Below are 25,188 nucleotides of genomic sequence, written 5' to 3'. Positions count from 1 at the left end.
TAGTATGTAAGTCTTCTACACGGCATAAGAACGCCTCTCTCTTTGTCTGGTTTACAGACAGTCGAGAAATGTGAAATCTCCCCCTTGGAAGGGAGTCTTTGAATTCCAGAAGATATCCCTGGGACACAATTTCTAAAGCCCAGGGATCGTGAACATCTCTTGCCCAAAGACTTTCAGCACCTTGCCACAGCTCTGCTGTGGCTCCTACCTGCCCTTCAGAACGATTTGTGGGGGAAAAAAACTTCTTTTACAGCCCTCAAACACAGCAGGAACCTCAGGAGAAGCAGTTAGATGTCTCTGAGGAAAAGAAACTGTGCAACTGAGGCGCAAAAATAGGCCCCTCCCACCTCCCTCGATGTTTTGAGGCCTATCAAACAAACACCAGAGTGTCTCTTAATTAACATGTGGGTTAAAAAACCCAAAAAACAAGCCACAATGACCCCTTTAGTCCCTTTAAAAAACATCAGTCACTGAATAAACAAAAACGTTATTTTTTTTGTTTTTTTTAACAGTGTCACCAGTAACTAATGAGCCCTTCAAGCAAGCTGAAATTCCTATCAAAGAGTCTGAATACAGCTTAACCTTCCCTCATGGGAATAATGCCAGCCTTTTCTAGAATTAACACAGTCTGTCTAGAAAAATATAGACTGAACATACCTCATATGCAGCTTAGCATGCAAACCCTTCCCCTAACTGAAGTTTTCCTGTACTCTTCAGCCCTTGAGAGAACAGCAGTGGATCTTAGTTACAAAGTGCTAAGATCATCATCCTCCTTGCAGAAATCTTCATCCCTTTTCTGCCAGAGAGTAAATAGTACACACCGGTACCATTTAAAATAAACTTTTGCTTGAGAAAATAAAAAACTAACATTTTTGTCACCACACTCCTCTTGCCCTTCCTAGCAGTTAAGCAGGCAGAGAGAATGACTGGGGGGGTGGAGCTAAGGGGGGAGCTATATAGACAGCTCTGCTGTGGGTGCTCTCTCTGTCACTTCCTGTAGGGGAGGAGAATATCCCACAAGTAAGGATGAATCAGTATACTCAATACATCTTACAAGAGAAAGTATATTAATATAACCGTGTTGGTTATGCAAAACCGGGGAATGGGTAATAAAGGGATTCTCTATCTTTTTGAAGAATAATAATTCTAGAGTAGACTCTCCCTTTAATACAAGATGCACAACTCTAACACTATATATTCTATTTAACTAGAGTTGCTAACAATCCAAAACTGTGCCTGACTTTAAAAAAAAAGTGCTTCTATGGAATATGTATTTGTTTGCTTAAGACTAAAAATAAAATAGAATTGTATCTCTCTTTATTTTATTAATATAGGTTGAGAAAAGGAGAAAAATTGCATTTTAGCTACAATGCTAATTAAATGGACACAAGTCAAAATTAAACTTCAGATAGAACAGGCAATTTTAAACAACTTTCCAATTTACTACCATTAACAAAATGTGCAGTGTTTTTATACATACATTTGTTGAGTCAGCAGCTCCTACTGAGCATATGCAAGAATTCACAGAATATACGTATATGCATTTTGTGATTGGCTGATGGCTGTCACATGATGCAAGGGGAAGGAAAATTAAAACTTGAAAATTTGAAACTTGTCAGAGAAAATCCATACTTATTTGAAATTCAATGCTTTTGCATTGTCATTTTTAAATGATTTATTGATTATGCAAATTGAATATTAATATTTATTAGTTCTGTGAGGGCAGCCAGGGGCAATATATAACAAAAAATACTTTTATGTCCTTTTAAATATGTTCATAGCAAAAAAGTCTCTCTTGGAAGTCCGAGAGAGAAAGTTATCTGGACGACTTCTAAGAGTCCAGGAGGCTTCTGTGACACTTCAAGTGTCTTGGATCCTGTGAGTATAAACTCTACCTGCGCTGAAGGGGTTTTGTATGCTATTGATTGTGCACCATGGTGGCACCTTCTTCTTTGTTTTTCTAATATCTGCAGATCTAACACCTTGAGACACCAGCAAGCGTTTGGAAGGGGTTGCCTGCCACCATATCTTGGATATCAAGATTTCGTTTTGTCATATGGACAATATCATCCAGTTGGTGATATAATCCCTTTATAGTCAAGTGGACTGTTTGCATATGCACCCATTATTATCACTAGTTGCAACGTTGAATTTTTTCACGTTGATATTTTGTTTTTCACATTGTTTTGCATGTTGCATTGTTTTGGCCCGCTGATTTATATATATATATTTTTATATATAATTTGTTTGTTTCATAAAAAAAAAATACAAGGTTTAGAAGAATTTTAAAAAATGTTCTTGGATATACCCCATAAAAACCCTCCTGAGAAAGTCGCTCATATCCATTGTTGTGGCCTTTTGGAGAGAGATATAAATGCGCTGATCAAGCAATCACTGCGGAAAATGTTGTACTGTCAGGAATCTGTAACCTGCAAGATGCACTCTAGACTCTCTGGATGCAGTGAAGAAAAACTAACTTTCATAGTAAAATTACAGGAAAAGCGAAAAAATAAAATTAAAATTACATAATATGTGTCATTTAAAGGGACAGTAAACACCTTGTAATAATGAGACATTTGTTGTGTTGCTATAGAACATAAAAAGGTATAAATGGTTTTAAAACAAAACAGCATCCTTTTTACAGCAATTATTAATAGCCAAACTCCACCCTGATATTTTCCTTATTTGCATATCTTTAGTTGTTATTAGCTAAAACCAATTAGTGAAAGATATATAGCCGAGTTAGCCTTTAAAAATCAGAATTAAAAAGTTGAATTACATGAAAATGGAGCAAAATAAATAAAGTATATAGAAAAGTTATTTTGCTACAAATAACTAAATATTTTATATTTAAATATCAAGGTGTTTCCTTTAATTTTGAACATGTAATGTCCCTTTAAAAATCATATTCCTTTTCTAATTAAATATATTAAACATTCCTAGGTTTATTAAAGTCACACACTGCAAAGTTTCTGGCGTCTCCACAGTTCTCACACATTTCCAGTGTCCTTATATCTACAACTCACAAATGTGTTTGGTATGATATTTAGTCACAAAGCAAAACGTAACCGTCATTAGAACGCATTGCATCATACAGTGCATCAGTACCTGCTCCTCAGCCTTCACGTTTAGCTCATCCCGGGAGACCAGCTCCAAAACCTCATCGAAGGCCAAGGCCAGGAACTCTTCAGACATGGAGACCTCCACAAAGTGCTCATGAATAAAGCGGTTGGCTGCATCGTACAGCACTGCGCACATCATGGTTTCTGCAAATTGGCGCACGCCCAAGCAGTTCTTCGGGTGTAATCTGAGGAAGACACAGAGAACAGATCTTAAGACAGAACTCTACAGAAATACAAAAGCAGGAGATCCAGATCATGCTTAAAACTAGACACAACATAACAGATTTAATCTGTTGATAAGAATTAAACCAACAGGTCCCTTTTGCTTTCTTTCTTCTCTCTAAGCAAAATAAAAAATTAAAAAAAAGATACACCATACTGAATTATCCATCAGTATAAAGACCATGGGCAACTCATTTCTAAAACAGCCTTAAAACACACACACACCAAAAAAAAGGAGAGGGTACCGCCTCAAATTTTATTTCCCTGAAATTCAAGAACTCTCATGAACTAAATAAAAATATATAATAGATAATAGATTTGATTAGCTCATTTTTCTCTTAATAAGCAGAGGTCGATAAATCGGTTTCAATTTAGGAGCCAGACAGTGGTATTTGTATATAGATATATGGAGACATCTCCAAAAACGTTAAAAGCCTGGGGGGCGCCATGGCTCCTGGGTTTGTCGAGCCCTACACTAATGCATTAATCCTGAGATGAAGACAACCAGTTATTTGCCATCCCTGATTGATTAGAAATTGTTGAGTTAAATACATGAAGGAACGAAGTAGAGCAATAACAACATGGTCCATTTAAATAATCAGGTTTCTTGTGTCCTTTGCTGTCGCCAATACAAGGCTGTTCTAAGCTACAACGTGAGACTGTCTGTGCAAAGTCGAGGTCCCTAGAATTGGGAGGGAGAAAAGCCCAACTTGCCAAGGTAAATTACAGCAACAGGCAAAATAAATCCTGCATGAACATTACAATACTGTTATTATTTGTAATTTAACATTTTTATAGGCAGTGTAATTTGAGCTTAAAATTACCCTTCTTGTCATGTAAATATACAATAGGCACCACCCTGAAAACTGTTGAAGACGTGCAGCACCGGCCAGAGATAACCCTAGTGACCTAGGGAGAGGGCATAAATGTCTCTTGTATGGAGCCGACTCCCCCCCCCCCCCTCCACATCACCATACAGAGCGCATTTGAACACAAAATCTTGTGTTGAAAAATGCACCAGGAGAGAAAGATTAAAGGGACACTAAACACACATTTTTCTTACATAATTCAGATAGAGCATGCAATTTTAAGCAACTTTCTAATTTACTCCTATTATCCAAAATGAAGCCATGAATTAGCAAGCGCTAACTAGGTGCTTAACCAAAGATGGGCTGGCTTGTAAGCTTTACATTCCTGCTTTATTAAATAAAAGGTATCAAGAGAATGAAGAAAGTTTGATAAGCGTAAATTAGAAAGATACTTAAAATTGCTGCTCTGTCTGAATCATGAAATAAAGAAAAAATGGATTCAGTGTCCCTTTAATAGGATTCCTTTTAAATTGCAAAAAAATGGGCCATTTTAACATCTGACAAAATTGTTAAACACATAGGTAAAGTATGGCTCAGGAACTGCAAGCAATGATTAGCTTACAGTAAATGATCTGATTGGGAGTTGCAAGCACTGTAACACTTAAGAAGCTAAGGAAGCTGTTGGCGCTCTACAAAATAACTGATAATAATAATGATAATAAGAACTGCATGTAAGATTGTCACCCTCACCAGGTCTAGTGCACGTACAGACACTTACCTTTCCTTCAGAAACGAACAGCAGGCATCCTTGATATTCTGCAGCTGCAGGAAGCTGGCACCCATGAGCAGGGACTGAACATTCTGCTGGTCTATAGCAAGGTTCCCATTGTATGCAAAATTTATCAGAGCTTCCAGTGCGCTGAGAAGCAAAACACAATTACAGATGGGTTAAACTTGGGAAATCAGATCTACTTATTTTATCACTTTCTATACACACACAAGCTTTTTTTATATTATCTCTGTCTGTATACCAAAGCCCAATAAATTGAATTTACTTGTCTCTCTGACCCCTCACTGGGAGTGTAATTTCTTCTGCTAGCTATATTTACGTAGCCTTTCTATAGCAAATACTTAAAGGGACAGTCTACTCCAGAATTGTTATTGTTTAAAAAACAAAATTTATGCTTACCTGATAAATTTCTCTCTTTCCGGGCATGGAGAGTCCACAACTTCATTCCAATTATTAGTGGGATATTCACCTCCCAGCCAGCAGGAGGAGGCAAAGAGCACCCTAGCAGAGCTGTTAAGTGTCACTTCCCTTACCCATAACCCCCAGTCATTCGGCCGAAGGGAAATGGAAAAAGAAGTTAACACAAGGGTATAGAGGTGCCTGAACTTTACACAAAAAAACTGAAGTCTTAAATTTCAATAAGGGCGGGGTCATGGATTCTCCAAGCCCGGAGAGAAAGAAATGTATCAGGTAAGAATACATTTTGTTTTCTTTCCTATGGCCTGGAGAGTCCACAACTTCATTCCAATTACTAGTGGGAACCTATACCCAAGTTAGAGGACACAGAATGAAAAGGGAGGGAGAACAAGACAGGTAGACCTAAACAGAAGGCACCACCGCTTGAAGAACTTTTCTCCTAAAAGAAGCCTCAGCCGAGGCAAAAGTATAAAATTTCTAGAATTTGAAAAAAGTATGCAAAGAGAACCATGTTGCCGCGTTGCAAAATTGCTCCACAGAGGCTTCATTCTTGAAAGCCCGGGAAGAGGAGCCAGCCCTAGTGGAATGATCCGTAATTCTCTCAGGAGGCTGTTGTCCAGCTGTCTCATAAGCTAACCGGATAACACTTCTCAACCAGAGAGAAAGGGTAGTAGAAATAGCCTTCTGACCTTTACGCTTACCAGAGAAAACAGTGAACAGGGCAGAAGGATTGCCGAAAATCTTAAAAGGACATGAAACCCCAAAAATGTATTTCATGATTCAGCTAGAGAATACAATTTTAAACAACTTTCCAATTTACTTCTATTATTTAATTTGCTTCCTTCTCTTGTTATCATTTGCTGAAAGGTTTATCTAGGCAAGTTCATGTGCAGCAGAGAATATAGGTTATATCTGTTGATTGATGGCTGCATATTTATATTGAATGTGATTGGCTCACCCATGTGTTCAGTTAGAAACCAGTAGTGCATTGCTGCTCCTTCAACAAATTATACCAAGAGAATGAAACAGATTAGATAATAGAAGTAAATTAGAAAGTTGTTTAAAATTGTATTCTCTATCTGAATCATGAAAGAAAATTTTGGGGTTTCATGTCTCTTTAAGTTGCTTGAAGGTAAAATTTTAGAGCATGCACAACATCCAGGTTATGCAAAAGATGTTCCTTCTGGGAAGAAGGATTGGGACAAAAAGGAGGAACAACAATTTCCTGATTAATATTACGATCCGACACCTTTGAAAGAAATCCCAACTTAGTCTGAAGGACCGCCTTATACGCATGAAAAATAAGATAAGGGGAATGTTAGGACTAATTGCTAGCATGACCAGCGCCATCTTGTTCTAGCTGCCATTTTGTCTTTGGCATCCATCTTGTCTCAGTAACATTTATTATAGCAGCAATTCTGTAGTGGGAAAAGACATATTTGTTATTAGTTTATATAGAGCTAGTTTGGCCTTGCAGATGTTCTGAGCAAGGTGCCTGGAAGATGCCCATATGGCCTTGCTTTGGCCTAGATGCATTTGTTATTATGGCTATAGAAATATTGCTTCTCAAAACTGTCTTTTACCTAATTATAATAATAATAATATTTGTATTTTTCCTGGCAAACACTGTGTAAAATGACGCGGTCATAACGTGTCATCATGTTAACCCTGTATGCTGTAACTGTCGCCTATAAGACGTGTTGTTCATCTTTCAATAAAGGAGAATCGTTTTAGACTCATTGCTGCGTGGTCTGAAGTCTGTTCTTGTAGATATCCTGATCAAATAATATATTCATTTCCAGCTGGTACGGTGTGCCTAAGGCCCAGTCCTGACCGACACTCCCCCTCTGAAAACAACACCTAACAATTCTGGAGTCAGCTTGTGAGATTCGCACTGGGTAAGTAGATGAGTGTTTTTTACTCTACTTCTCACTCTGTGAATCTGGACCTAAATTTATTTTTGGTAATAGGTGCTGGTTATATATGATAAAGGGTTAAGGGGTTCCTGCAGTAAAGAAGCAGGGTTTTTGCTGAGGTTTTCAGATTTTTTTTAGTTCAGTACTTTTTTATTGGTGGATGAATTTATCCACCAATCAGAAAGAACAACCCAGGTTGTTCACCAAAAATGGGCCGGCATCTAAACTTATATTCTTGCATTTCAAATAAAGATAACAAGAAAATGAAGAAAATTTAATAATAGGAGTAAATTAGAAAGTTGCTTAAAATTTCATGCTCTATCTGAATCACGAAAGAAAAAAAATTTGGGTTCAGTGTGCCTTTAATATCAACAGAATGCATTGGCTCAAACGGAGCCTGCTGCAAAATGTTAAGAACAAGATTAAGACTCCAAGGAGGAGCAACAGATTTAAATCAGGTCTGATTCTGAACAAGGCCTGAAGAAAAGATTAGACATCTGGCAAATCTGCCTAACGTTTGTGCAAAAGAATAGACCATGCAGAAATCTGACCCTTCAGAGTACTGACTGACAAACCCTTCTCCAGACCCTCCTGGAGAAAAAGACAAAATTCTGGGTACCCTTACCCTGCTCCAAGACAAACCCTTCAATTCACATCGATAGAGGTATTTGCGCAATACCTTATGGTAAATCTTGCGAATAACTCAAGCATGGTATAAATAACAGTCTCCGAAAACTAGGCGTTCAATCTCCAAGCAGTCAGCTTCAGAGAATCTAGATTTGGATGAAGGAAGGGACCCTAAAGTAGAAGGTCCTTCCTTCAGAGGTAACCCCCAAGGTGGAAGAGAAGATAACTTCACCAGATCCGCGAACCAGATCCTGCAAGGCTATGCTGGAGCTATCAGAATCACGGATGCTCTCTCCTGTTTGATACAAGCAATTACTCATGGAAGGAGAGCAAACGGAGGAAACAGGTATGCCAGATTGAAGATCCAAGGAACCGCCAGAGCGTCTATCAGAGCTGCTTGAGGATCTCTTGACCTTGAACCTTGGAAGCTTGGCGTTTTGACGAGACACCATCAGATCCAACTCCGGAACCCCACACCTGAGGGTTAACTTTGAGAATACCTCCAGATGGAGAACCCACTCCCCGGGATGAAAGGTCTGTCTGCTCAGAAAATCCGCCTCCCAGTTGTCCATGCCTGGAATGTGGATGAAAGTTAGGAGACAATTGTCAGCTTCCGCCCACGGTAGGATGCGCGTCATCTCCTTCACAGCTAAGGAACTCCAAGTTCCTCCCTGGTGGCTGATGTAAGCCACTGAGGTAATGTTATCTGATTGGAATCTGATAAACCAGACCAAGGCTAACTGAGGCCAAGCTGTCAAGGCATTGAAGATTGCTCTCACTTCCAGAATATTTATGGGAAGAGACGACTCCTTCCACAGACCCTGAGCTTTTAAGGAGCCACAAACTGCACCCAGCTTAACAGGCTGGCGTCCGTAGTCACAATCACCCAGGAAGCATGTTCCCCCGAGACAGATGGTCCTGAGAAATCCACCATGAGAGAGTGTCCCTTGTTAGGGGATCCAGATTTATCCTCTGCGAGAGATCCGAGTGATCTCCTTTCCATTGACTGAGCATGCAGGAGGTTTCAGATGGAACCAAGCAAAATGAATGATGTCCATAGAAGCTACCATCAGACTGAAAAGCCTGTCCCCCAAGTGATCCAAGACTGGATCGGGGGCAGTCCCATCATGCTGATTTAGAATCAGAGAAATGTGTCTTGGCTTGCTTCCACTTATTCCAAGTTTGACTGGACCCCGAAGAAGACTTGGACTAATCTGGCTTGGAAGTGGAGGAGGAAGACTTCTGTCCCTTAAAGTTACGAAAGAACGGAAAATTAGAAATCTTGCGACCCTAAGGTCTATTCTTCTTGTCCTAAGGAAGGAAAGATCCCTTTCACCCGTAATTTCAGAAATGATTTAAGCCAGACCAGGACCAAATAAGGTCTTGTCCTTATAAGGCAAAGATACAAGTTTGGACTTTGAAGAAACATCTGCTGAGCTAGAACAGCGAAGAAGAAAATCTAATCACTTGCATGTTGGCATCACAGATAAAAAAGTGTTGGCCAGCTTAAGAGCCTTGATCCTATTCTGGATCTCTTCTATAGTAGTCTCTTCTGAAATCAGGTCAGACACAGGTCAGGCACCAATAAGATGATGCCCCTGCAACCGTTGCAATACTTATTTGGAGCTATCCGAGGATCCTTAGTACTTTGCAGCAAAGACATTGTGTATCCCCTTTCCAGCACGGCTATAATAATCCAAGCTGCAAGTACGGAAGCCTGCAAGGGATACAATCACACACGTAGTGAGTACTGCATCTAGAGACTTACTTGGAGGAAAGAAAGAGACTTTTTTGTCACACGGACTCTGTCTTCCACACTTATTTTGATGATTGGGATATGTTGCAGTGCGCAAAAAAATTGTTAACATTGTAAATGCAATTCATTAGTGTGGTTTGCTTTATGTTATTTATCTGCACTTGAGTCTGGTAGCGCTTTGTTTTCTACAGACCACTGGACACCAAAAAACCCGCAGAGCTGCCTATCTACATGAACCTTAATAAAAAAAGAGATAGTGTCCCAAATACAGATCCACTTGGAAAGTTAACCACTTAAGTGCTGACCTTCAGTACCTAGAAGGCAAACGCACTTACCTGTGGATCCAGCTGCAGGGCAGGAACAGCTTCTTAGGTGTGACAGACAATGAGACTGTCAGGGACCTGTAGAAAGAGAAAAAACAAATTATGCTTACATGGTTATTTCATTTCCATCTTTACAAGGAGAGTCCACAGCTTCATTCATTACTTGTGGAAAACACAGAACCTGGCCACCAGGAGGAGGCAAAGACACCCCAGCCAAAGACTTAAATACCTCCCCCACTCCCCTCATCCCCCAGTCATTCTGCCAAGGGAACAAGGAAAAGAGTAGGAGAAATATCAGGGTATAAATGGTGCCAGAAGAAAAACAAAAAAAATTTAGGTCCGCACAACGGAGAACCGTGCAGGAGCCGTGGACTCTCCTCATACAGATGGAAATGAAATTATCAGGTAAGCATAAATTATGTTTTCCATCCTTATATGAGGAGAGTCCACGGCTTCATTCATTACTTGTGGGAAACAAATACCTAAGCTCTAGAGGACACTGAATGAAAAAAGTGTGAGGGTAAAAGAGAGGTGGATCATATTCTGAAGGCACTACAGCCTGCAAGACCTTTCTCCCAAAAGCTGCTTTAACCGAAGCAAAAACATCAAATTTGTAAAACTTTGAAAAAGAATGTCAGGAGGACCAGGTAGCCGCCTTACAAATCTGCTCCATAGAGGCCTCATTCTTGAAGGCCCAAGAAGGAGCCACAACTCTAGTTTAGTGAGCTGTAATCCTCTAAGGAGGCTTATGTCCTGCTGACTCATAGGCCAAGCGAATCATGCTCCTTAGCCAAAAAGATAGGGAAGTGTAAGAAGCCTTCTGTCTTTTGCGCTTCCCTGAACAAATAATGCTGAAATCTGTCTGAAAACCTTCATGGCCTGAAGATAGAATTTCAAGGCTCGAACCACATCCAAATTATGAAGTAACCGTTCCTTCGAAGAAGAAGGATTAGGACAAAAGGAAGGAACCACAATCTCCTGATTGATGTTGCGATCAGACACAACCTTAGGGAGAATCCCGAACCCAGTGCAAAGAACAGCCTTATAAGCATGAAAGGCTAGGTAAGGAGGCTCACATTGCAAGGCAGCCATCTCAGAGACTCTGGACGCCCTGAGATCTATCTCCGATGTCCCCCATCTGTTGCAAATCTCCGCAAACACCTCAGGATGAAGAGACCATTCCCCCGGATGAAACGATTGTCTGCTGAGAAAATCCGCTTCCCAGTTGTCCACACCCGGAATGTGCATGGCTTACAGCGAACAGTTGTGGGTCTCCGCCTATTCCAGAATCTGAGATACTTCCCTCATGGCTAAGGAGCTTCTCGTTCCCCCCTGATGGCTGATGTAATCCACCAAGGTAATGTTGTCCGACTGGAATCTGATGAACTGGGACGAACCCAGGAGGGGCCAAGCCCTTAGAGCGTTGAAGATAGCTCGAAGTTCCAGGATGTTGATCATAAGAAGAGACTCCTCTCGATTCCACCTGCCGTGTGTGCCTTCCTGGCACTCCAAACAGCTCCCCATCCTGAGAGGCTCGCATCTGTAGTCACAATCTCCCAGGATGGTCTCAAGAAGGATGTCCCTGGACAGAGCCAACAAGAGAGGGATTATCTCGACTGGTTGTCCAGAGAAATCTGCTGGGATAGATCCGAGTGATCGTTGTTCCATTGCCTCAGCATGCACAACTGAAGAGGTCTGAGATGGAACCTGGCGTATGGAATGACATCTATGCTGGATACCATGAGCCTAATCACCTCCATGCACCGGGCCACAGATGGCCTTGAGGAGGTCTGAAGGGCAAGACAGCTGGAGGCATTTTTGCAACATCTCTGGTCTATCAGGAATATCTTCATGTATATGGAGTCTATTATAGTGCCCAGGAACTCCACTCTGGTACTGGGAACCAGAGAACTATTTCCTGAGTTTATTTTCCATCCATGAGATCGAAGAAGGTGAATAAAATCGCTCTCAAATGGTCCTCTGCCAGCTGGCAGGGCGGAGCCTAGACCAGGATGTCGTCCAGATAAGGCACTACTGCAGTACTTCTGGACCTCGCCACCGTGAGGAGAGCTCCCAGAACCTTCATAAAGACTCTTGGAGCAGTGGCCAGACCGAAGGGTAGAGCTACAAACTGGAAGTGCTGGTCCAGAAATGCGAATCTTAGGAACTTGAAGTGATCCTTTTGTATTGGCACATGAAGGTAAGCGTCCTTCAAATCCATCATAGTCATGAACTGTCCCTCTTGAACTAAGGGCAGAATGGACCTTTATTGTCTCCATCTTGAACGATGGGACCAACAGAAATTTGTTTAGGTACTTTAGGTCTAGAAGCGGGTGAAACGTAACCTCCTTCTTTGAGACCATGAAAAGGTTTGAATAGTATCCTAGATCTCTTTCCGCTAAAGGTACTGGAACAATTACTCCTAGAGAGGAGAGATCCCTCACACACTCTAGAAAAGCATCTCGTTTCTCTGGTTTTGACAATAGATTTGACAAGAGAAATCTGCTCCTGGGAAGGTGAGATTTGAAACCTATCCTGTAACCCTGGGCAATGACTTCCAGAACCCAAGGATCCTGCACGTTTCTCATCCAAGCCTGTTATAATTATGTCTTATAACTTCAGTTAGAGTAGTGTCTAAATATAGTTAGATTTGTAGCTATTCAGGAAGTCCTGTACTCTATTTTCCTAAAGAGTAAGGAATATGAGTAATTAGCTATATTTTATAATATAAAGATTCTGACACTTTTACTACAACATTCAGTTAACTTTCACTAAAGTTGTAGATCAAGATTGCAATAAAGTATACACGTGCCTTTTGTAGTGGCTACATATAGAAATAGAAGCTCTTAGGAGAAATGTTTTTGCATAAAAGTTAGCCAGTTAGTTTGCAAACATAGAACTACTTGGGTTTGCAAACATAGAACTACTTGGGTTTTATAATATGCTTTTGCAAACCATATAGCAGTATGATGATAGTTAATAGCACAGTCCTGTAAGAAGGATATTATTAAGAAAGCAGAGTCTGTTATCAATGTTCGGCAACTTCTAAGCATAAATTGTTAATGGCATTGGCAAGAGGAGGAACTGCAGTAACAAGCAAGCAGACAGTAAGTTGAGGCACAGAGTTTAGGATACTTGCGGTTTAAGTGCTGGTTCCAGACAGAAAGTCGTAGTGATGAAGAGTTCAGCAATCCGGTTTAGAGTTAGATAACGGGAAGTCCGTTCACGTTCTCAGATGATGTTAGGCAGAGGGGATGACCGGGTTCTAATGGCTGAAGAGAGAGAGAGCGAAGCACACTGAAGCTGTGAGCGGTCTGAGGTTAACTGAGAAGCGTTTGCGGCTTAATGACGTCACAGGGTAGTGTGAGTGAGAAGGAGTTTCAGCTGACAGGCTGCAACGTGAGAGAGACGGTTAGAGGTCCTTTTTACAACAAACAAACAAACTTAGAATTGAGGTGGATTCTTTAGATACAAATGAAAGTTCATAAGTTGATATGGTCTGAAGAAAGCTTTAATAAGGAAAAACGATATCCAGGTAGTAATAACAGGATAACAGGGAAATGAGTCCTGACAACTAACTTTCCCTATTACTCTCAAATAATCAAGCAAGCAAATAGGGAAAACATGATCCCTTTATAGGCAACTGATAGGGAGGTGCCCTAAAGAATTTAAAGGGAAAGCAGTCCATGACAAAGCCTCCGCAAAAAGAGATATAGTCTGCCCCCTACGCGATCCAGAGACGGATCGGGGGCTGCCCCTTCATGTAGATTTTGTCTCTGCAGGCTTCTTGTTCTGCTTAGCTTATTCCAAGACTGAGATGGCTTCCAAGATCCCTTTGGACTGCTCTGGCTTTGCGGCAGGCTGCTGTTGTTAAGACTTCTCCAAACGAAAGGGACAAAAAATAGGACCCTTAGGCTTATTCTTATCCTGCGGTAGAAAGACCTGGATCGAAAATAATCTTCCCCTTAAATGGAAGAGGAATAATCTAGATTTGGACGTCATGTAAGCAGACCATGACTTCAACCATAGAGCCCTCCGGGCCAGAACAGAAAAACCTGAAGACCCTGATATTCAAGTGAATAATCTGCATATTTGCATCACAGATAAGCGAATTAGCTACCCTCAGGGTCTTAATTCTTTCCTGTATCTCATTGAGGGGAGTTTCCACCTCGATTATATCCGACAGGAAATCACACCAATAGGCAGCGGCTCCCGCCACCACAGCAACAGCCGCAGCAGGCTGAAATAAGAACACAGCGTGCTGAAACATCTTTCTTAACAGGGTCTCCAATTTCTTATCCATGGGCTCCTTAAACGACGCGTTATCCTCGAGTGGGATAGTGGTGCGCTTAGCGAGCGTGTACCTTTAAGAATAGAAATATTCAGTATCGGTAGGGATACCACAGGCAACTATTTCAAATGACAAAATAAAAGTAAAGGAACTGTTTGTAAACAATTTAATATACTCCACTGGTAAATGGATAATTGAGAACACATTAAAAGGGAGACATTTAGGGTACACTGTACCTGCAATTTGTTCACAATTATTCATTTTAACTGTTTGAGTGTATTCAATTATTTACAAACAGTTTAGTTAACCTTCATTTTGGCATTTGAAAGAACTGGTTTTGTCTGTGGTATATCCACCTATGTTAAAATAATGAATACTTGAGCAAAGGGTATAGAAAAGCTATTCACGCATATTACAAATTACACTCCCAGTAATAAATGATAATGTTTCATTTTTTTGTCTATGTAATGGGCTTTGGTATATAACCAGATATGATAAAGAAGCATTTGTGTGTACAGAAAATTATAAGGATAAAAATATTAGATTTTCCTGCAAGCTCAGCCCATTTTAATGAATTGTGATTTCAAAGAACAAAACCAGCTATTTAATTTTTAAAAATATACCTAAAAAAACCCAATTTATCATACTTTTTATAATCAAAACCAATTTTACAAGTCACTGTCCCTTAACATTCCTGAATTTTAAATAAATTTAGTACATCTGAAGAATGAGAGGTTATGTGAACTGTCATTAACTGGTGGGATCTAGATAAATTTTTAATGCAAAAGTTCTCAAAACCTAACTTCGCCCACTGATTCTCTAATATGTAATAGATGCCCTTGTATTCCAGAGCCTTTGTGTGCGCATTTATAATTTTCTCTAACCCAAATCTCACTTTTTTTTCTCTCACATATTGGATTTAGCTCTGGATACATTGAACACCAGATATCCACAGGCTGCACTCAAGGCCAAGACTATACAACACTGTAATAGGCAATAACTGAATCACTTAAAGGGACACTGAATCCCAATTTTGTTCATGATTCAAATAGGAGTATGGAATTTTAAGCAACTTTCTAATTTACTCCTATTATCAATTTGTCTTCGTTCTCTTGCTATCTTTATTTTAAAAGCAGGAATGTAAATCTAAGCAGCCAGCCCATTTTAGGTTCAGCACCATGGATAGCGCTTGCTTATTGTGGGCTGACATTTACCCACCAATAAGCAAGCATAACCCAGGTTCTCAACCAAAAATGGGCCGGCTCCTATGCATCACATTCCTGCTTTTTAAATAAAGATAGCAAAAAAAAGAAGAACAATTGATAATAGGAGAAAAATAGAAAGTTGCTTAAAATAGCATGCTCTATCTGAATCATAAAATAAAAAAATTGTGTTTAGTGTCCCTTTAAGTTAACATAAGAAAAACAGATTTTTTTTTTTATCTAAAACCCAAACATTTTCTAATGTGAATCAGACAGCGCATACAATTTTTAAAAAGTTCAATGCTTTCCAACAAAAAGATACAAAGAAAATGAGAAAAATGTGATAATAGAAGTAAATTATAAAGTTGTTTGAAATGACATGCTCTGAATCATTAAAGAAAAAAATGGGTTTCATGCCCTTTTAGTGGTTCTTACAAAACCAATAAATATCTAGCAGACCTGTAGCAGAGGGTTTAGCGCAATCTGTGCACATAAAGTGCTACAATAAAACTGAGCATTGCCAGAGAGCATGGTTATGATTACCTGGGGTCCATTCCTTGCATGACAATCTCATCTTGTTTACATTCTACCATGTCATTTGTAAACATAGCATGAAAATACGGGATAGACGCAGCCAACACAATCCGGTGGGCGCTGAATTTATGCTCCCCGACCTGAAAAAAAAAAATGAAGAAAAAAGGAAATTACACACCTTACTTTATGGGAACTCACTGGCTTGCAATGAGGATTTTTTGCTTAAACAAAAACAATGTAATATTATTCTCTAATGTCTTTATCATTAAAAAGTTCTACCCGATTATAAAGCATTTTAGAAAAGGTGAGCATGATTCAGATATAGATAGATTAGATAGATAGATAGATAGATAGATAGATAGATAGATAGAGATTATATATATATATATATATATATATATATATATATATATATATATATATATATATATATATATATATATATATATATAATGTTTTTAAAAATTAAAAATATATAAATAAAAAAAATCTGGCTTCTTTTAATTTAAATTGATTTTTTTTTTATTTAAAAGGGACACTAAACCCATTTTTTTTATTTCATGATTCAGATAGAGCATGCAATTTTAAGCAACTTTCTCAATTTACTCCTATTATCAATTTTTCTTCATTCTCTTGCTATCTTTATTTGAAAAGAATGTAAGTTTAGAAGCCGGCCCATTTTTTGTTCAGAGCCTGGGTTGTTCTTGCCGATTGGACAGCACCAATAAACAAGTGCTGTCCAGGGTCTGAACCAAAAATTGTCTGGATCCTTAGCATAGAGTCCTTTTTCAAACAAAGATAGCAAGAGAATGAAGAAAAATTGATAATAGGAGTAAATTAGAAATTTGCATGCTCTATCTGAATCATGAAAGAAAAAAACATAATTTATGCTTACCTGATAAATTTATTTCTCTTGTAGTGTATCCAGTCCACGGATCATCCATTACTTGTGGGATATTCTCCTTCCCAACAGGAAGTTGCAAGAGGATCACCCACAGCAGAGCTGCTATATAGCTCCTCCCCTAACTGCCATATCCAGTCATTCGACCGAAACAAGCCAAGAAAGGAGAAACCATAGGGTGCAGTGGTGATTGAAGTTTAATTAAAATTTAGACCTGCCTTAAAAGGACTGGGCGGGCCGTGGACTGGATACACTACAAGAGAAATAAATTTATCAGGTAAGCATAAATTATGTTTTCTCTTGTTAAGTGTATCCAGTCCACGGATCATCCATTACTTGTGGGATACTAATACCAAAGCTTAAGTACACGTATGATGGGAGGGACAAGGCAGGAACTTAAACAGAAGGAACCACTGCCTGTAGAACCTTTCTCCCAAAAAACAGCCTCCGAAGAAGCAAATTTTAAAAAGGTATGAAGCGAAGACCAAGTCGCAGCCTTGCAAATCTGTTCAACAGAGGCCTCATTTTTAAAGGCCCAGGCGGAAGCCACAGCTCTAGTAGAATGAGCTGTAATTCTTTCAGGGGGCTGCTGTCCAGCAGTCTCATATGCTAAACGGATTATACTCCGAAGCCAAAAAGAGAGGTTGCTGAGGCCTTTTGACCTCTCCTCTGTCCAGAGTAAATAACAAACAGGTGAGATGTTTGGCGAAAATCTTTAGTAGCCTGCAAGTAAAACTTCAATGCACGGACTACGTCTAGATTATGCAAAAGACGTTCCTTCTTTGAAGAAGGATTAGGGCATAATGATGGAACAACAATCTCTTGATTGATATTCTTGTTAGAAACCACCTTAGGTAAAAACCCAGGTTTTGTACGCAGAACTACTTTATCTGAATGAAAGATCAGATAAGGAGAATCACAATGTAAGGCAGATAACTCAGAGACTCTTCGAGCCGAGGAAATAGCCATCAGAAAAAGAACTTTCCATGATAGAAGTTTGATATCAATAGAATGAAGGGGTTCAAACGGAACCCCTTGAAGAACTTTAAGAACTAAGTTTAAGCTCCATGGGGGAGCAACAGGTTTAAACACAGGCTTAATTCTAACTAAAGCCTGACAAAATGCCTGAACGTCTGGAACTTCTGCCAGACGCTTGTGTAAAAGAATAGACAGAGCAGAAATCTGTCCCTTTAAAGAACTAGCTGATAGTCCTTTGTCCAAACCCTCTTGGAGGAAGGACAATATCCTAGGAATCCTAACCCTACTCCATGAGTAATTCTTGGATTCACACCAATGAAGATATTTACGCCAAATCTTGTGGTAAATTTTCCTCGTGACAGGCTTTCGTGCCTGTATTAAGGTATCAATTACTGACTCGGAGAAGCCACGCTTTGATAAGATCAAGCGTTCAATCTCCATGCAGTCAGTCTCAGAGAAAGTAGATTCGGATGATTGAAAGGACCTTGTATTAGAAGGTCTTGTCTCAGAGGCAGAGTCCATGGTGGAAAGGATGACATGTCCACTAGGTCTGCATACCAGGTCCTGCGTGGCCACGCAGGCGCTATCAATATCACCGATGCTCTCTCCTGTTTGATTTTGGCAATCAGACGAGGGAGCAGAGGAAACGGTGGAAACACATAGGCCAGGTTGAAGAACCAAGGTGCTGCTAGAGCATCTATCAGTGCCGCTTCTGGGTCCCTGGACCTGGATCCGTAACAAGGAAGCTTGGCGTTCTGGCGAGACGCCATGAGATCCAGTTCTGGTTTGCCCCAACGGAGAACCAATTGAGCAAACACCTGCGGATGGAGTTCCCACTCCCCCGGATGAAAAGTCTGACGACTTAGAAAATCCGCCTCCCAGTTCTCTACCCCTGGGATATGGATCACTGATAGGTGGCAAGAGTGAGTCTCTGCCCAGCGAATTATCTTTGAGACTTCTGACATCGCTAGGGAACTCCTGGTCCCCCCTTGATGGATGATGTAAGCCACAGTCGTGATGTTGTCCGACTGAAATCTGATGAACCTCAGTGTTGCTAACTGAGGCCAAGCTAGAAGAGCATTGAATATTGCTCTTAACTCCAGAATATTTATTGGGAGGAGTTTCTCCTCCTGAGTCCATGAACCCTGAGCCTTCAGGGAGTTCCAGACTGCACCCCAACCTAGAAGGCTGGCGTCTGTTGTTACAATGGTCCAATCTGGCCTGCGAAAGGTCATACCTTTGGACAGATGGACCCGAGATAACCACCAGAGAAGAGAATCTCTGGTTTCCTGATCCAGATTTAGTAGAGGGGACAAATCTGTGTAATCCCCATTCCACTGACTGAGCATGCATAATTGCAGCGGTCTGAGATGCAGGCGCACAAATGGCACTATGTCCATCGCCGCTACCATTAAGCCGATTACTTCCATGCACTGAGCCACCGTGGGGCGCGGAATGGAGTGAAGAACACGGCAAGCATTTAGAAGTTTTGATAACCTGGACTCCGTCAGGTAAATTTTCATTTCTATAGAATCTATCAGAGTCCCTAGGAAGGAAACCCTTGTGAGAGGAGATAGTGAACTCTTTTCTTCGTTCACTTTCCACCCATGCGACCTCAGAAATGCCAGAACTATCTCTGTATGAGACTTGGCAATTTGAAAGCTTGACGCCTGTATCAGGATGTCGTCTAGGTAAGGAGCCACCGCTATGCCTCGCGGTCTTAGAACCGCCAGAAGTGAGCCCAGAACCTTTGTAAAAATTCTTGGGGCTGTAGCCAACCCGAATGGAAGAGCTACAAACTGGTAATGCCTGTCTAGAAAGGCAAACCTCAGGAACCGATGATGATTCTTGTGGATCGGAATGTGAAGGTAGGCATCCTTTAAGTCCACTGTGGTCATGTACTGACCCTCTTGGATCATGGGTAAAATGGTTCGAATAGTTTCCATCTTGAATGATGGAATTCTGAGGAATTTGTTTAGGATCTTTAGATCCAAAATTGGTCTGAAGGTTCCCTCTTTTTTGGGAACCACAAACCGATTTGAATAAAACCCCTGTCCTTGTTCCGTCCGCGGAACTGGATGGATCACTCCCATTACAAGGAGGTCTTGCACGCAGCTTAGAAATGCCTCTTTCTTTATCTGGTTCGCAGATAATCTTGAAAGGTGAAATCTCCCTTGTGGGGGAGAAGCTTTGAAGTCCAGAAGATATCCCTGAGATATGATCTCCAACGCCCAGGGATCCTGAACATCTCTTGCCCACGCCTGGGCAAAGAGAGAGAGTCTGCCCCCTACTAGATCCGTTGTCGGATAGGGGGCCGCTCCTTCATGCTATCTTGGAGGCAGCAGTAGGCTTTCTGGCCTGCTTGCCCTTGTTCCAGGACTGGGTAGGTTTCCAGGCCTGCTTAGATTGAGGAAAAGTTCCCTCTTGTTTTGAAGTAGAGGGAGCTGATCCTGCACCTGCCTTGAAATTTCGAAAGGCACGAAAATTAGACTGTTTGGCCCTTGATTTGGCCCTGTCCTGAGGAAGGGTATGACCCTTACCTCCAGTAATGTCAGCAATAATTTCTTTCAAACCAGGCCCGAATAAGGTCTGCCCCTTGAAAGGAATGTTAAGTAATTTAGACTTTGAAGTCACATCAGCTGACCAGGATTTAAGCCATAGCGCCCTACGCGCCTGGATGGCGAATCCGGAATTCTTAGCCGTTAGTTTAGTCAAATGAACAATGGCATCAGAAACAAATGAGTTAGCTAGCTTAAGTGTTCTAAGCTTGTCAATAATTTCAGTCAATGGAGCTGTATGGATGGCCTCTTCCAGGGCCTCAAACCAGAACGCCGCCGCAGCAGTGACAGGCGCAATGCATGCAAGGGGCTGTAAAAAAAAAAACCTTGGTGAATAAACATTTTCTTAAGGTAACCCTCTAATTTTTTATCCATTGGATCTGAAAAAGCACAACTGTCCTCAACCGGGATAGTGGTACGCTTTGCTAAAGTAGAAACTGCTCCCTCCACCTTAGGGACTGTCTGCCATAAGTCCCGTGTAGTGGCATCTATTGGAAACATTTTTCTAAATATAGGAGGTGGGGAAAAGGGCACACCGGGTCTATCCCACTCCTTACTAATAATTTCTGTAAGCCTTTTAGGTATTGGAAAAACATCAGTACTCACCGGCACTGCATAGTATTTATCCAGCCTACACAATTTCTCTGGCACTGCAATTGTGTCACAGTCATTCAGAGCAGCTAATACCTCCCCAAGTAACACACAGAGGTTCTCAAGCTTAAATTTAAAATTAGAAATCTCTGAATCAGGTCTCCCCGATTCAGAGACGTCACCCACAGACTGAAGCTCTCCGTCCTCAGGTTCTGCATATTGTGACGCAGTATCAGACATGGCTCTTACAGCATCTACGCGCTCTGTATCTCGTCTAACCTCAGAGCTATCGCGCTTGCCTCTCAATTCAGGCAATCTGGCTAATACCTGTGACAGGGTATTATTCATGATTGCAGCCATGTCCTGCAAAGTAATCGCTATGGGCATCCCTGATGTACTTGGCGCCATATTAGCGTGCGTCCCTCGAGTGGGAGGCGAAGGGTCCGAAACGTGGGGAGAGTTAGTCGGCATAACTTCCCCCTCGACAGACCCCTGTGGTGACAATTCTTTTATAAATAAAGACTGATCTTTACTGTTTAAGGTGAAATCAATACATTTAGTACACATTCTCCTATGGGGCTCCACCATGGCTTTTAAACATAATGAACAAGTAGTTTCCTCTGTGTCAGACATGTTTGTACAGACTAGCAATGAGACTAGCAAGCTTGGAAAACACTTTAAACAAAGTTAACAAGCAATATAAAAAACGCTACTGTGCCTTTAAGAGAAACAAATTTTGGCAAAATTTGAAATAACAGTGAAAAAAAGGCAGTTACACTAACAAAGTTTTTACAGTGTATGTAACAAGTTAGCAGAGCATTGCACTCACTTGCAAATGGATGATTAACCCCTTAATACAAAAAACAGATTAACAAAACGAAAAATATGTTTTTTAAACAGTCATAACAACTGCCACAGCTCCTACTTTTGAAGCCTTTTGAGCCCATCAGAGATGTCCTATAGCATGCAGGGGACTGCTGAGGGAAGCTGAATGTCACAGTTTGTAATTTTAACTGCACCAACTGTAACTTTTATACTATAACAGTGGAAAGCCTCTGTTTCTAGGCAAAAATAAAGCCAGCCATGTGGAAAAAACTAGGCCCCAATAAGTTTTATCACCAAAGCATATATAAAAACGATTAAACATGCCAGCAAACGTTTTATATTACACTTTTATAAGAGTATGTATCTCTGTTAATAAGCCTGATACCAGTCGCTATTAAATCACTGCATTTAGGCTTAACTTACATTAATCCGGTATCAGCAGCATTTTTCTAGCAAGTTCCATCCCTAGAAATATGTTTACTGCACATACCTTATTGCAGGAAAACCTGCACGCCATTCCCTCTCTGAAGTTACCTCACTCCTCAGAATATGTGAGAACGGCAATGGATCTTAGTTACTTCTGCTAAGATCATAGAAATCACAGGCAGATTCTTCTTCTAATGCTGCCTTTGATAAAACAGTACATTCCGGTACCATTTAAAAATAACAAACTTTTGATTGAAGTTAAGAAACTAACTATAATACACCACTCTCCTCTTACTACGTCCATCTTTGTTGAGAGTTGCAAGAGAATGACTGGATATGGCAGTTAGGGGAGGAGCTATATAGCAGCTCTGCTGTGGGTGATCCTCTTGCAACTTCCTGTTGGGAAGGAGAATATCCCACAAGTAATGGATGATCCGTGGACTGGATACACTTAACAAGAGAAATTTGGGTTTAGTGTCCCTTTTTTATATATTTATTTATATTTTTTTAACATAAAATGCTTTTTGAGGACAAATCTAAAGATAGTTTCTATTTAAAGCGACAGTCTAGTCAAAATTAAACTTTCATGATTCAGCTAGAGCAGCAGTTTTAAGCAAATTTCTAATTTACTCCTATTATCAATTTTTCTTCGTTCTCTTGCTATCTGTATTTGAAAAAAAGAAGAATGTAAGCTTAGGAGCTGGCCCATTTTTGGTTAAGCACCTCGGTAGCACTTTCTGATTGGTGTCTAAATGTAGCCACCAATCAACAAGCGCTACCCAGGTGCTTAACCAAAAATGGTCCGGCTCCTATGCTTACATTCAAATAAAGATAGCAAGAGAATGAAGCAAAGAAAAATTGACAATTGGAGTAAATTAGAAAGTTGCTACTCTATCTGAACCATGAAAGTTTAATTTTGACTAGACTATCCCTTTAAGATAAATTATAATCTAAAGGTTATTCATTCTGGAATATAGATTAGTTTAGAATTATATAGCAAGAGAATGTATATCCCACTCACAATGTGAGGCTCTCCCACAGGTTTCTGTCACTTTATTTTGTGCAAGTTTTCTATCTTGCAGATATGATCACCTATTTGTTTTGTAGTCCCCAACACTGTGAGTTTGTGTCTGCAGAAACAACAGGTCCCTTCTTACAGCAAAAAAGTAATAAAACAAACATACATAGACCATAACCCCTTAATGACCACAGTACTTTTCCATTTTCTGTCCGTTTGGGACCAAGGCTATTTTTACATTTTTGCTGTGTTTGTTTAGCTGTAATTTTCCTCTTACTCATTTAATGTACCCACACATATTATATACCGTTTTTCTCGCCATTAAATGGACTTTCTAAAGATACCATTATTTTCATCATATCTTATAATTTACTATGAAAAAAATTATAAAATATGAGGAAAAATGAAAAAAAAACACTTTTTCTAACTTTGACCCCCAAAATCTGTTACACATCTACAACCACCAAAAAACACCCATGCTAAATAGTTTCTAAATTTTGTCCTGAGTTTAGAAAAACCCAATGTTTACAAGTTCTTTGTTTTTTTTGCAAGTTATAGGGAAATAAATACAAGTAGCACTTTGCTATTTTTTTTTAGAAGACAACCCAAAGTATTGATCTAGGCCCATTTTCGTATATTTCATGCCACCATTTCACCGCCAACTGAGATAAAAAAAAAAAAAAACAAACATTCACTTTTTCACAAACTTTAGGTTTCTCACTGAAATTATTTACAAACAGCTTGCGCAATTATGGCATAAATGGTTGTAAATTCTTCTCTGGGATCCCCTTTGTTCATAAATAGCAGACATATATGGCTTTGGCGTTGCTTTTTGGTAATTAGAAGGCCGCTAAAAGCGGCTGTGCACCACACGTGTATTATGCTCATCCATGCAGTGGTTAATTAGGGAGCTTATGGGGAAATGTGATTAGGATGTCAGGTGTCTGTGAAAACACTCAGACAAAACTAAAAAATCTGTGGCGCTGAAAAGACAGCTGAACTATTCACTATATGGCTGTTCTTATTGAGTCCCAAATGAATATAAGGGGTATGGCAGATATATACAAATGTTATTGGTTACAATTAATAGATGTGTAGACTCAAATATCTACAGACACTATAAAAAATGGAGGTTTAAAAAGTAAAGGTAAACTTGATTACAGGGGTAAAAGAGTACAAAATTCATATAAAGGATACCTAAAATACAATCATACAGAAATTTCGCTCCTAATTAAAATACAATACAGTAGTAAGCAGATGAGCAAAATAAATCAAAGAATAAAAAACAGTGTAGTATACAATTTAAAAAATGCAAAACACAGATACAGATGAAACATTTGATCCTTCATATGTTTAAAAGTCAATTAGTGTATTCCTCCAGCATTGCTCATCAATCCTAATGCAGGAGGATATATGAGACAAGAGAAATTGCTTGTCAAAAGCAGACCGATAATTCAAGTAAGGTAAGACACTTTAGTACTTACACCAGAAGGTGTCTGACAGCTCTCCTGGCACCGGTCTCAGTTGCTGTGTTCTGTCTGTTTCCTCCTTTCACAGCCCGGTTACGATTTGGGTAGAGTGTTGGATCAGTGTCACAGTTCCCAGGGGTTTGTAGGCAGACAGTTCTGCTTGTATCAGAAGTTTCAGCGCAAAAAGTCTCTCCTAAGCGTGTATTGGCACTTATCTGTAATAGTGCCGGTTGGCGTTCCAAGCACAATCTGTACAGAGACAGCGTGTGTGGTCAGTGGATACGGATCCTCAGAAGGATCAAAAGATAGAGCAACGCGTTTCGGCTAGCATGCCTTTGTCAAGCTCATACTTGCATGATTACAGAGGTGCCTTTTAAAGCTATGTTTGATTGGATGATAGGATGATTAATTAA

General features: G+C 40.1%; 1 protein-coding gene across 2 annotated transcripts in view; it reads right to left on the bottom strand.

Annotated features, from left to right (window-relative positions):
- KLHL18 (kelch like family member 18) overlaps positions 1 to 25,188 on the bottom strand; it is a 118,967-nt gene that overhangs the window by 73,962 nt on the left and 19,817 nt on the right. For both annotated transcript variants that reach the window (XM_053713724.1, XM_053713725.1), the window contains exons 2-4: positions 16,019 to 16,149; positions 4,932 to 5,072; positions 3,109 to 3,307 (exon numbers count right to left, since the gene is read on the bottom strand). In XM_053713724.1, coding sequence (XP_053569699.1) covers positions 3,109 to 3,307; positions 4,932 to 5,072; positions 16,019 to 16,149 — 471 coding nt within the window. The remainder of the gene's footprint in view (positions 1 to 3,108; positions 3,308 to 4,931; positions 5,073 to 16,018; positions 16,150 to 25,188) is intronic.

This window comes from Bombina bombina, chromosome 5 (genome assembly GCF_027579735.1).
Source record: "Bombina bombina isolate aBomBom1 chromosome 5, aBomBom1.pri, whole genome shotgun sequence".
NCBI lineage: Eukaryota > Metazoa > Chordata > Amphibia > Anura > Bombinatoridae > Bombina > Bombina bombina.
This window is presented reverse-complemented; position numbering and strand designations above follow the sequence as displayed.